The sequence below is a fragment of the Vulpes vulpes genome, chromosome 15 (assembly GCF_048418805.1).
Source record: "Vulpes vulpes isolate BD-2025 chromosome 15, VulVul3, whole genome shotgun sequence".
NCBI classification, from domain to species: Eukaryota; Metazoa; Chordata; class Mammalia; order Carnivora; family Canidae; genus Vulpes; species Vulpes vulpes.
In genome coordinates, this window is record NC_132794.1 from 114283605 (window position 1) to 114296546 (window position 12942).

The 12942-nt window shown below is 47.3% G+C and overlaps 1 protein-coding gene across 1 annotated transcript in view; it reads right to left on the minus strand.

Moving 5' to 3' along the window:
- The window catches only part of MKI67 (marker of proliferation Ki-67), a 29124-nt gene that overhangs the window by 1476 nt on the left and 14706 nt on the right, over nucleotides 1–12942 (minus strand). Inside the window, exons 10-14 of the mRNA XM_072740416.1 lie at nucleotides 12692–12810; nucleotides 12425–12596; nucleotides 10185–10340; nucleotides 3033–9112; nucleotides 1715–2167 (exon numbers count right to left, since the gene is read on the minus strand). Of these exons, the coding sequence (XP_072596517.1) occupies nucleotides 1715–2167; nucleotides 3033–9112; nucleotides 10185–10340; nucleotides 12425–12596; nucleotides 12692–12810 (6980 nt within the window). The remainder of the gene's footprint in view (nucleotides 1–1714; nucleotides 2168–3032; nucleotides 9113–10184; nucleotides 10341–12424; nucleotides 12597–12691; nucleotides 12811–12942) is intronic.

Here is a 12942-nt window from a genome sequence, read left to right on the forward strand (position 1 = left end):
ACACAGGACAAGACCTCTCGGGTCTCCTAAAGAATCTCTGCGTATGACGCGGACAGTCTCTCCCCACCCGGTGTGACCTATGACCCCCGCTGCGGCATCTGCTCCAAGGAGCTGAGGGAGACTCACCCCTCAGGACAATTAGATAACACAACAGACCACCTGCCTTCTCAGAGCTGATGGGGCATCTGCTCCTACTTTACACCAACCCCGCAGCCCATCATACAAGGACAAGATGGACTGTCACGCGGGGGATTCTTCCAAGGCCAACCCCACCAGCGACCTCACCAAGGAATCTTTAACACGCTATTGACGGGAGGGATGGGTCAGGAAGACAAAACACAAAAATCTAAAAAAAAAAAAAAATCAAAGGCCGAGTTTGAAAGCAAATGACCTGAAATCCCTGAATATCGATGGGAGGTGTCACCTACTACAGCGCAGATGGCCTTTCGATGACCCAAAGATTGGGAGAAGGCCAAGCTGGTGACCCCCACGCAGAGGACAACAGAATGGGCACCTCCCACGCTATAAAGGGCGGAGTGGGATACGCTCTGTTTTCTCCGACCACCGTCACCCGCTTTGACCCTGCACCCTCAGGCTCAAAGCGGCGGCAGGGGCACCCAATGACACCCCAGATGGGGACGTATGCCAGTGCCATCACCATCATTCCAGCACGAGGTAAACAGATTTCTGCCTTTGCAGCAGGCACCGGACCAGGTCAAGCAGTAAGTTGCCCCGTGTATGTGAGAGCAGTGGCCCCAGCGCTGGCCTCTAGTCTCGAGACGCGTGCCAAGTAACTTACGGCCCTCCCACACTCGGAGCTGCTGAACCCCCTTCTTTTAAACTAACAAAATAGGGGCACCTGGGAGCTCCACTGGTGAAACGTCTGCCTTCAGCTCAGTTCATGATCGCGGGGTCCTGGGATTGAGCCCCGCATCAGGCTCTCTGCTCCTTCGAGGGCCTGCTTCTCCCTCTCCCTCTGCTGCTCCCCCTACTCATGCTCTCTCTCTTTCTCACTCCTTAATAAATAAATGTATCTTTTAAATAAACAAATAAAATACTGAAAAAAAATTTCAAGTATTTCAAAATACTGAAAAAAAAAAAAAAAAACCAAGTATTCCCCAGAAGGACACCCACTGAATTTAATCATGTGTCTTGGATTTACTCAGAAGACAGACGGCTCCTGTCCTGCTAGAGGTGACGCCGCATGAGCAGGCACTGAGGACCGCTGGCCTTATGGACACTCTTGACTTTCCTCCGTCCCAGCTTCTAAAGGAACTCCCGCCGAACCCAGACAGGCCAGGCCCACCTTTCCGCTTTAGTAAGTTTTGCTGAGCTAATGGGGAAACTGGAGACATCTATCTGGAATTTTCGTCCTGGGCATGTTGTAAAGCAGTCAGGAAGTACTGACCACATCAGCTCCTTGCTCGTCCTGAATGGCGTTTTCATAATGTCAGTTTTCTATTTGAAGTGGGATTCCCGAGACAGGTACAGCTAAACACAGCTAGGACCTGCCTCATGGTTTAGACGCATGCTTCCTACACCGGTGCCACTAGGAGCTGCCAGCATGCTCCGCGCCGTGTTTTGTTTGGTTTTGCACACGGGGCAAAAATTATATTGAGATGCTCTATGCTCATTAAAAAAAAGAAAGAAAAAGAAAGAAAGAAAGAAAGGAAGAGAGGAAGAAAGAAATAAAGAAAAACTGTCAATGACTTGCCTCTTTCGTATCTTCGGCACACCTCTTGGCACTCCGAGTTACTCTGTGACGGGGTTCGCTCTCCAAAGCATTTCCTCCAGGAGGGTCTGTGATTTTTCTGGATCTCAAATGCTTCGGGGCTGAAGGCTGCCTCACGTCTTCCTCTTGCTCCTTCACGAGAGCACCCCCTCTTCTCTCCCCTTGCTTCTCCTCTGCTACGCCGGGCGAGGGCATCTTACTCGGCCTCACAGATCGCAGACACATTCTACTTTCACGGGGTGCTTTGCCCCCAGAAGCAGAACTCTTGGCTCTGTCTTCTGGCCTTTGTGGCCTCGTCTCTTGGGAGGTCTTCAGGGGCTTCTTGTCACTTCTCTTTGTTTTCATCTTCTCTGCTGCGGCTGCTGCTGTAACGGGCTCGGGTCTTTGCTCTTCCACTTCCGTTTTATTGGGGCGTCTAGAGCGCAGGGACCTTCCCTAAAAATTTCAAGACACCCGCAGCATGCCAATCATGAGTAATACAGTTCTCACAGTTCGACACGGACAGAGAGACGCACACAGTCCAAGGGAACTTAAAAGAATTCGCCTGAAAAGTTTACAGTTGTTTTCTAAGGTGCCTGGAATCACTTTGCTCCAGGGAGAAATCCTCCCTACTGCTCAGCCATGAATAAGACACGCGGTCTACACCCTATCACCACATCTGAGTGTCATAGGCGTCAAATTGGATTACAACACACATTAAAAGGGCACTCTAGAAAAATGCCCCCTTTTCAGGCAGTAAATGACTTCCCAATCCTTTACCAATCATTGCTGGAGCAGGACAGGACTACTGGGATTTCTGGAACTGGATTTACCAACTTCTCTCCGTGTAGGAGGAACCCTCTCTATCTCACAAGCCCAGCAGGTAGGCCGTTCTCAGGACACAGACCCCCACGCAGATTGCTCTACCCCCATGAAGACTGATGCAGATCCCACTCCGGCCCAGTGCTCCTGCTGGTGGGGACTGGAACCACAGAGGACTAAGCTCCCACCTGTTCTCGGGCCCTTTCCCACCCCTGCAGATGAGCAGAACTCAACCAGTTCCTGAGAAACTCTGGTCAAAATGCGTAGTAGCCATTTTGACTACTTATTTTCCCCAGACTAGTCTCTCTACAAATCCCAAAATGATTCTTTACCTTGGTCTGCAGTTATTCAGCGTTGGATGCAGAATCTGCCCCCCCTCCACCCCGGGAAAAGATATCCACAGAGACTCAAACCGAGGACAACTTACACCCAACATCAGCCCCCAGAGGAGAACCCCATCCGAGAGGGCCTATCATGACCACGGGACACCCAGCATCACCTGATGTGGCGGGGTCGTCCTTCCTACTTCTTGTCCCTTTGCTTCAGCCTCTCTGTGGCTCCTGGGCAGGTCTCCCATGACTTCTATCTTTTCTGCCACAACCCTCAGCTTCTTCTTCACAGTCAGGGGCTGCTCCGGTGGGTCACATCCTTCTCTGGGAGCTGTCCTCTTCCTCTTCTGGGGTGGCTTCTCCTCTGCAGTGTCCTGGGCAGAAGTCGCAGAGCGCAGCCTCTTCATTCCTGTCTGACCTCCGTCCATTCCTTGTTTCCTCTTGGAGGACAGGGAAACGCTGCCTTCACTTCCAGATTCCTCAAGAGGGTCTCTCTGGCCCACCAGGTCGTCCACGGCTTTTCCTCTGGGGGCCCTGACCCCTCTTTGCAAAACCTTCACAGGTTTCCTTCTGTCTGGAGTTTGCTTTGGAGTTTCCTGGATGCTACTCGCCTCATCTCCCAGTCCCTTGGTGTGACCTGGCATTTGGGAGGACTCTTTGGAACCGGCCAGGTCTTCCGGGGCTTGAGACTTTTCCTTAGGTGCTCTCAGTCGATTTTTCCTGAGCATTACATTTTCTGCAGGGGCCGCTTTCTGCTTCGTGGTTTTATTCAACAGTTTGTTGTCTTCGTCACCACCTCCTGGTTCTGTGTGTGAGTGTGTGGCTCCCCGCCGCGTTCGGGTGGGCTTCCTGAGAGCTGACGGCTCTTCCTCTGGGTCCACTTTCTCGGGAGAGGTCTTGAGGCACCTTCTCCTACCTGTTGGCTTCTTGACTGGTTCTGCTACTGGAGATTTGCAGGGTACGCTGGTGGCTTTGCCATCAGCCATTGGGTCCTGGGTGTGCTCTGGGGTTTGGAGCTCTCTGAGGCCAGCCAGGTCTTCTAAGGTCTGGACGTTTTTCTTGGGTGCTCTTGGTTGCCTCTTGCTTCCAGTTACATTTTCTGCAGAGTCCAGTTTCTGCTTTGGGATTGCCGTGGACAATTTGGTATCTTTATCACCACCTCCTGGTTCTGTGTGTGAGTGTGTGGCTCCCCGCCGTGTTCGGGTGGGCTTCCTGAGAGCTGATGGCTCTTCCTCTACATCTACTTTCTGGGGAAAGGTGTTGAGTTGCCTCCTTCTACCTGTTGGCTTGTTGACTGGTTCTGCTACTGGAGATTTGCAGAGTACACTGGTGGCTTTGCCATCAGCCATTGGGTTGTGGGTGTGCTCTGGGGTTTGGAGCTCTCTGAGGCCAGCCAGGTCTTCTAAGGTCTGGACGTTTTTCTTGGGTGCCCTTGGCTGCCTCTTGCTTCCAGTTACATTTTCTGCAGAATCCAGTTTCTGCTTTGGGATTGCCCTGGACAATTTGGTATCTTCGTCACCACCTCCTGGTTGTGTGTGTGAGTGTGTGGCTCCCCGCCGCGTTCGGGTGGGCTTCCTGAGAGCTGATGGCTCTTCCTCTACATCCACTTTCTGGGGAAAGGTGTTGAGTTGCCTCCTTCTACCTGTTGGCTTGTTGACTGGTTCGGTTATTGGAGATTTGCAGGGCATTTTGGTGGTTTTGCCATCAGCCATTGGGTCCTGGGTGTGCTCTGGGGTTTGGAAGAGCTCTTTGAGACCAACCAGGTCTTCTAGAGAATGGGTCATTTTTTTGGGTGTTCTTGGCTGCTTCTTGCTTCCAGGTGCATTTTCTGCAAGGTTCAATTTTTGCTTTGGGGTTTTCTTGAACAATCTGATGTCTTTATCATCAGCTCCTGGATCTTGCTCTGTGTGTGTGGCTTCCCCTGGCATTAGGATGGGCTTCCTGACAGGTGAGAGCTCTTTCTTTAAGTCCTCCTTCCCCAGAGGTATCTGGAGATATCTCTTCATGTGGGTTGGTGTGCTGCCTGTTTCTGCTGGTGGAGATTTGCAGGGCATTATTGTGGCTTTGACAATAGCTGTTGGTTCCTTGCTGAGCTCTGGAGTTTGGAAGAGCTCTTTAAAACCGACCATGTCTTCCAGGAATTGAGCCTTTCCTTCCTTGCTTCTGGTTACATTTTCTACAGGGTCTAGCTTCTTTGGAGTTTCCTTAGACAATTTAATGTCATCATCACCACCTCCTAGTTCTCTGCGTGAATATGTGCTTTCCCCCAGCATTTGGGTGGGCTTCCTGAGAGAAGAGGGCTTTTCCTCTAGGTCCACCTCCTGGAGAGGGGTCTCGAGCTGCCTCCTGATTGTTGGAGTGACTGAATCTGGTACTGGAGATCTGCAAGGTTCACTGGTGGTTTTGCCATCAGCCATTGGGTCTTGGCTGTGCTCTGGGGTCTGGAAGAGCTCTCTGAGGCCAGCCAGGTCTTCTAAGGACTGGGTGTCTTTCTTAGGTGTTCTTGACCTCTTCTTGCTTCCAGTTACATTTTCTGCAGAGTTCAGTTTCTGTTTTGGAGTTTGGTTAAATAATTCGCTGTCTTTATCATCACCTCCTGGTTTTCTGTGTGAGGGTGTACTTTCCCTCGGTGTTTGGGTGGGCTTCCTGAGAGCTGAGGGCTCTTCTTCTAGGTCCAGTTTCTGAAGAGGGAACTCGAGCTGCCTCCTTCTACTTGTTGGTGTGTTGACTGGTTCTGCTAATGGAGATTTGCAGGGTACGCTGGTGGCTTGGCCATCAGCCATTGCTTTATCTGTTTGGTTTGGTGTTTGCAAGAGCTCTCCGAGGCCAGCCAGGTCTTCTAAGGACTGGATGCTTTTCTTAGGTGTTCTTGACCTCTTCTTGCTTCCAGTTACATTTTCTGCAGAGTCCAGTTTCTGCTTTGGAGTTTGGTTAAACAATTTGATGCCTTCATCATCACCTCCTGGTTCTCTGTGTGAGTGTGTGCTTTCCCTCGGTGTTTGGGTGGGCCTCCTGAGAGCTGAGGGCTCTTCTTCTAGGTCCAATTTCTGGAGAGGGATCTCGAGCTGCCTCCTTCTACTTGTTGGTGTGTTGACTGGTTCAGCTAATGGAGATTTGCAGGGTATGTTGGTGGTTTTGCCATCAGTCATTGGGTCCTGGGTGTGCTCTGGGGTTTGGAAGAGCTCTGTGATACCAGCCAGGTCTTCTAAGGAGTAGATGTTTTTCTTAGGTGTTCTTGACCTCCTCTTGCTTCTAGTTACATTTTCTGCAGAGTGCAGTTTCTGTTTTGGGGTATCCTTAAACCTTTTGATGCACTCATCATCAACTCCTGGTTCTTTATGTGAGTGTGTGTTTTCCCCCAGCATTTGGGTGGGCTTCCTGAGAGCTGAGGGCTCTTCTGGGTCTGCTTTCTGGAGAGGGGTCTTGATCTGCCTTCTACTTGGTGTGTTGACTGGTTCTGCTAGTGGAGATCTGCAGGGTACTTTGGTGGTTTTGTCATCAGCCACTGGTTTATCTGTTTGGTTTGGTGTTTGCAAGAGCTCTCTGAGGCCAACCAGGTCTTCTAAGGACTGGGCAGTTTTCTTAGGTGTTCTTGACCTTCTCTTGCTTCCAGTTACAATTTCTGCAAAGTCCAGTTTCTGTTTTGGAGTTTGGTTAAATAATTTGATGTCTTCACCATCACCATCTCCTGGTTCTCTGTGTGAGTGTGTGCTTTCCCTCGGTGTTTGGGTGGGCTTCCTGAAAGCTGAGGGCTCTTCCTCTAGGCCTACTTTCTGGAGAGGGGTCTTGATCTGCCTCTTTCTGATTGTTGGTGTATTGACTGGATCTGCTAGTGGAGATTTGCAGGGTACTTTGGTGATTTTGTCATCAGTCATTGGTTTCTCTGTTTGGTTTGGTGTTTTAAAGAGCTCTCTGAGGCCAGCCAGGTCTTCTAAGGACTGGATGTTTTTCTTAGGTGTTCTTGACCTCTTCTTCCTCTTGCTTCCTGTTACATTTTCTGCAGAGTTCAGTTTCTGCTTTGGGGTATCCTTGAACCTTTTGATGCCTTCATCATCACCTCCTGGTTCTTCATGTGAGTGTGTGTTTTCCCCCAGCATTTGGGTGGGCTTCCTGAGAGCTGAGGGTTCTTCCTCTAGGCCTACTTTCTGGAGAGGGGTCTTGATCTGCCTCCTTCTACTTGGTGTGTTGACTGGATCTGCTAGTGGAGATCTGCAGGGTACTTTGGTGGTTTTGTCATCAGCCACTGGTTTATCTGTTTGGTTTGGTGTTTGCAAGAGCTCTCTGAGGCCAACCAGGTCTTCTAAGGACTGGGCAGTTTTCTTAGGTGTTCTTGACCTTTTCTTGCTTCCAGTTACAATTTCTGCAAAGTCCAGTTTCTGTTTTGGGGTTTGGTTAAATAATTTGATGTCTTCATCATCACCATCTCCTGGTTCTCTGTGTGAGTGTGTGCTTTCCCTCGGTGTTTGGGTGGGCTTCCTGAAAGCTGAGGGCTCTTCCTCTAGGCCTACTTTCTGGAGAGGGGTCTTGATCTGCCTCTTTCTGATTGTTGGTGTATTGACTGGATCTGCTAGTGGAGATTTGCAGGGTACTTTGGTGGTCTTGTCATCAGTCATTGGTTTCTCTGTTTGGTTTGGTGTTTTAAAGAGCTCTCTGAGGCCAGCCAGGTCTTCTAAGGACTGGATGTTTTTCTTAGGTGTTCTTGACCTCTTCTTCCTCTTGCTTCCTGTTACATTTTCTGCAGAGTTCAGTTTCTGCTTTGGGGTATCCTTGAACCTTTTGATGCCTTCATCATCACCTCCTGGTTCTTCATGTGAGTGTGTGTTTTCCCCCAGCATTTGGGTGGGCTTCCTGAGAGCTGAGGGTTCTTCCTCTAGGCCTACTTTCTGGAGAGGGGTCTTGATCTGCCTCCTTCCACTCGTTGGTGTGTTGACTGGATCTGCTAGTGGAGATTTGCAGGGTATTTTGGTAGTTCTGTCATCAGCCATTGGGTACTGAGTGTGTTCTGGGGTTTGGAAGAGCTCTTTGAGACCAACCACATCTTCTGGAGAATGAACCATTTTCTTGGGTGTTCTTGACCTCTTCTTGCTTCCAGTTACATATGCTGCAGAGTCCAGTTTCTGCTTTGGAGTTTCCTTGAACAATTTGATGCCTTCATCACCATTTCCTGGTTTTCTGTGTGAGGGTGTACTTTCTCTCGGTGTTTGGGTGGGCTTCCTGAGAGCTGAGAGCTCTTCCTCTAGGTCCACCTTCTGGAGAGGGGTCTCGAGCTGCCTCTTTCTACTTGTTGGTGTGTTGACTGGTTCTGCTAGTGGAGATCTGCAGGGCACTTTGGTGGCTTTGCCATCAGCCATTGATTTATCTTTGTGGTTTGGCGTTTGGAAGAGCTCTCTGAGGTCAGCCAGGTCTTCTAAGGACTGGGCAGTTTTCTTGGATGTTCTTGACCTCCTCTTGCTTCGAGTTATATCTTCTGCCGAGTCCAGTTTCCACTTTGGAGTTCCCTTGAACAATTTGATGTCTTCATCACCACCTCCTGATTCTCTCTGTGTGTGTGTGCTTTCCCTTGGAGTTCGGGTGGGCTTCCTGAGAGCTGAGGGCTCTTCCTCTCGTTCCACTCTCTGGGGAGAGGTCTTGAGCTGTATGTTCATCCTGGTTGGCATGCCAGCTACTTCTGGTTTTGAGGATTTCTGGCACTTTTCTGCTGTTTTATTTCCCACATCCATTGGCTCTTGGGTGTGAGTGGGGGTTTGGAGACCATGGATGCCCCTCAGGTCTTTCTTGGGTTCTGGGTCTTCCCATCCTGTGAGGGTGGTCAAGTCTGCTACTGGTTCCCATTTTTGCTCTGAATATCTTCTTGATCTCCTCACAGCTACCATCTTTGCAGAATTTTCTTCTGACTGGACAGCTTTCGTACACGCTTCAGAATAGCTCTCCCATTCCTCCGTCGCTCCCTCCAGGTTCCGCCCTCGCTGTGGAGTTTTTGTCAGACGTCGTCCTGAAGTGCTCTCAGCAATGTCTGTTTCTGCTTCTCCGTCCTTGGGCCCTACACCTGGCATCCATGTATTTCTGAGCTCCTCGGACCTTCGAAGCCTGTTTTCATTTGATGCCGATTTCCGAGGCTCTGCCCCTGATCCTGGAGTCTTCTCGATGTTTGTATTTACTCCAATAGCCTGTTGTCTGAGGGCAGGGCTTGCAGGACTTTGATTAGATGGCTCTTGTAATGCATTCTGACTCATGGAGAATACATTCTCTCCTACAGGAAACAGAAACACACATGAGAAATATATTCTGTTCCCTGTGTTGTGCCAATTTGGTATTTTACCTTTAGGAAACATTGCAGAAGAGTCAATAATTCAGCCTCCTACCCACCTGGCTAAGCATAGGAAGCTGGCTACTTATGTGGCCATAAGTCTGTCTTACATATGAACCACGCACACTTAAGAAGAATGGTATCCGGTGACATACAGTGGGATCATATTGAGGTGGTGATTAGGATCTACAGGGATTAGATAAAAGAAAAAAAATTCCTTAAGAAGGGTCTTTTGAAGACTGCCTCTCCGTGTCTCAGGCACCTGAACACGGACATTCTTTTCTTCAAACACGAGAAGCAAAGAGCCATTTCTCCTGCTGAACCCCCCACATGATAACATGGCTTATCCTCAGTTTGCGTGGGGTTTATACCGCATAGGAAACACCTGCTTGTCGGCATAGGAGGCACTGTTAGTGTAGTATGCGGTTTCCTCTCTGACAGGTACAGGGTAACCAGTACTCAGTGAGAGGACGGTACTCAGTAGAGGACAAAAAGACAGACTCATTTCTCCCACCTCAGGCTCACACCAGGGCACAGACCATCCTGAAGATCAGAGGTGATAACTGCACAGTGCACACAGTATCTTTCTCTTTGGTTATGTACACTTATTTTGAGTTTGAGAAATTTATATAACCATGATAAAAGATCACTGTACCTCTCTGCAGGTCAATCCCTTTAAATAAAGAAGACAAAAGTGTACATAGGTAGCTTGCAATTATTACTCTATGGTATTAAAATTATTAACACAATTATTAGTTATATTAAATAAAATGTTATTATTACAATCATTCCTTTTTATGCCACTCGCTAAATAACAACATTAGTTCAACTGCTAGTAGGAAATTTCCCCAAACACAACAGAAGAGAGAAGCTACAAATGATTTTTTTTGGGGGGGGGCATCTAATGTAGAGTGATAATACAGCATCTGTTGTAAAACTAAAATAATAATAATACCATCTACAATTACTACTGAAAATATCAAAGCGCAAGGAAAAAAAAAAACAGTAAACCAACCCAAATCTTCTGAAGTGCACAGCAGAGGTTTTTCTCCTGAGTTAGGTACTTGAAACTCTTTTCCAAAGAGATCTTCTGAATTTGAAAAAGTTTTGGGACATAGGCTCATTGTTTGTAACTTCACTTTCGCTGGAGTCTTGAACATTTCAGTTAACCCTGTGAGATGAGAATAATGGAAAAATAATTAACATATTGCTCATATGTGCCAACAGTCCTCACATACACTGGAGGAAGCAGCAGAGAGTGAACAGGGAATCACTCCCCAGAATTCTTGGAAGACAGGGTCACATTATAATAATGAACTCATTTGGGACACCTGGGTGGCTCAGTCGGTTAAGCATCTGCCTTTGGCTCAGGTCATGACCTCAGGGTCCTGGGATCCAGCCCCATGTCCGGCTTCCTGCTCAGAGAGGAGTTTGCTTTTCCCTCTGCCCCTCATCTTGCTTGTGCTTTCTCTCAAATAAATAAATAAAATCTTAAAAAAAAAAAAAAAGAACTCATTTTGTGGAAGAAGAGCAATGGGAAGTTGGAATTATATCTCCTCTTCTTTGTCTTTCTTCTTGGTGAGAAAATCTAATGAAGGAAGCTGACATCTCAATCCTGCATGGTTGCCCCAATCCTGAGCAGCAGCCGGGAGACAGAGACTGGCCCCCGGTGCTTCCCCTCCAGACATCCAGGAACCTGGCACCCTCATGCTGCCTTGGAAAGTCCTAGCTTATGTAGACCTGGGTATTATGCACAAATAAAACGTCCCAAATTTTTTAAAAAATGACTGTCCATTGGGCTGCTCATAATAGTATTGTCAAGTGATAATATCACCATCTTTTCATTTTAACACCCAAAAGTAATAATAACATAATCTCAGAAAAAAAAGAATCATACAGTACTTTAGCTGGAAGATCCATCTTTCTGAAACACTAAAATTATCCCACTTTTCTGACTTTTCTCATTTCGCCATCAATGGGTCAAAATGTTCTCAGTCTGGAATCTGTTTGCAAACTGTGCTTGGGAAGCCTATTTTGAAGGCCCTCATATCAGCCAGTTCACTTAAAAATCTCATCCCTCTGCCCCTATTCGGGCCTTCCTTAAAATACCCAGAATCCAGTCTTCTGTACAGATTGATGTTTTGTCATGAAAGTTACTCATAGCAAGGGGTGGAAAAGTTGTTTGGCTTCCTAAGAAGGTGGTCTTAAAGGAAGATTGAGGAAATCCACTATCCTGGGTACTGAGTATTTGCATTTCTATTAATTTTACCTTAAATATATTTTTTGAGAATTGGTTTTCAATGCTTCAACACATAAGTATTAGTCATACTCACACATGAACATAATTTACAAGGATACTCTTATGTGCATGTCTGCACACTGGGTGGCATAACTCGAAAATTTTTTTCTCATTGAGCACAATCTCAAAACTGGCTACAACTCTTCTGCATTTTTTTGTGTTTTTTTTTTTTAAAGCTAAATATGTTGATCAAACTGTGACTATAATCACAGGGTACCTTATCTGGGTTATACGTCTTAAAATGGGTTTCAGATGGGTTTTCCATCCTAAAATATGCCAGGAAGTAAAAACAAGATTCCATCTAATGGGAGGTAGACTCGGGTCTCACCTCCCTCCAAAAATCTTCAAGGCAGAAAGCAGTGGTCAAGCCATGTAGCATGGAATCCCAATCCTGGGCTCTTGCCTTGGTTCTATCCTAGAGCAACCATAAGGAAGTCACATCCCACTTTTACTGAGAACGGAAACACTGGCTCAATTGTTGATGCTTAAGGGAAACCTTCTTACAGGCCTTTGTTTCAAGACGCAGTTAAGCTTCATGGAAAGGAAGGAAATGGTGAAGCAGCAAAATATTGCTCAAACCAACTGCTCTAACTTTGGGACAATTGATTAGTAGAAATGCAGGGAAAGGGCAATTATGAGGGCAAGCCTGCTTTTTTCACCATAAAGCAGCTTCCAGTTCTCTCTACCCATGCTGCAATCCAAGGTAAAGATGTGCCTTTACCATTCATACCTGCTTCATGCAGGACTCATGATCCCCCGTTATCAGCGGACCCGCTCTTCTTATCCAAATCAGCCTTCCCTTCCCTTCCTTGAACCATCACGACCCCAGGCAGCTGACTAGATTGTTAATCCTCCCGTCCCTCTCACAGTAGACCCAACCGTAGCACCCATCCACATCCTCACAGGTAGGAGGATCAGAGGGCTTCGGTTTATAAGACCCAAGGCTAGGATTTTACCTGAAAGGTCTTCATTAAAGTCCATTTTTTTGTTGAATACAAAGTTGTTCAGCATTCTGTAGGGCCGAGTGGGCACATTTACTTTCTCAATGTGAGCTTTCCCTATTATTATGGTACAGGGAGAGTTGGCATGGCCTGTGCTAAATTGATTGTGAACGTCGCTAACAGGCTTCTAGAAAAAATAGAACAAGATGAACAAAACGTCAAAGCATAAATCCACACTTCATGTAATCTTACAGGATAGTATGCGCTAAGAGTGATTCCTACCTTTGGTGTATTCATTCTTCTTTGCCTTTTGTTCAGCTGTCTTTGGGGGCCATGTTTAACCACTTTAGCTTGTGTTTGTTTGGCACCGAGTTTTACTACATCTGCCCACGATTTTGCCACTGTCAGAAGGAAAGCGTGTTGAAACGTTTCCACTTTTTTTTAATAATAAATTTATTTTTTATTGGTGTTCAATTTGCCAACATAGAGATTAACACCCAGTGCTCATCCCATCAAGTGCCCCCCTCAGTGCC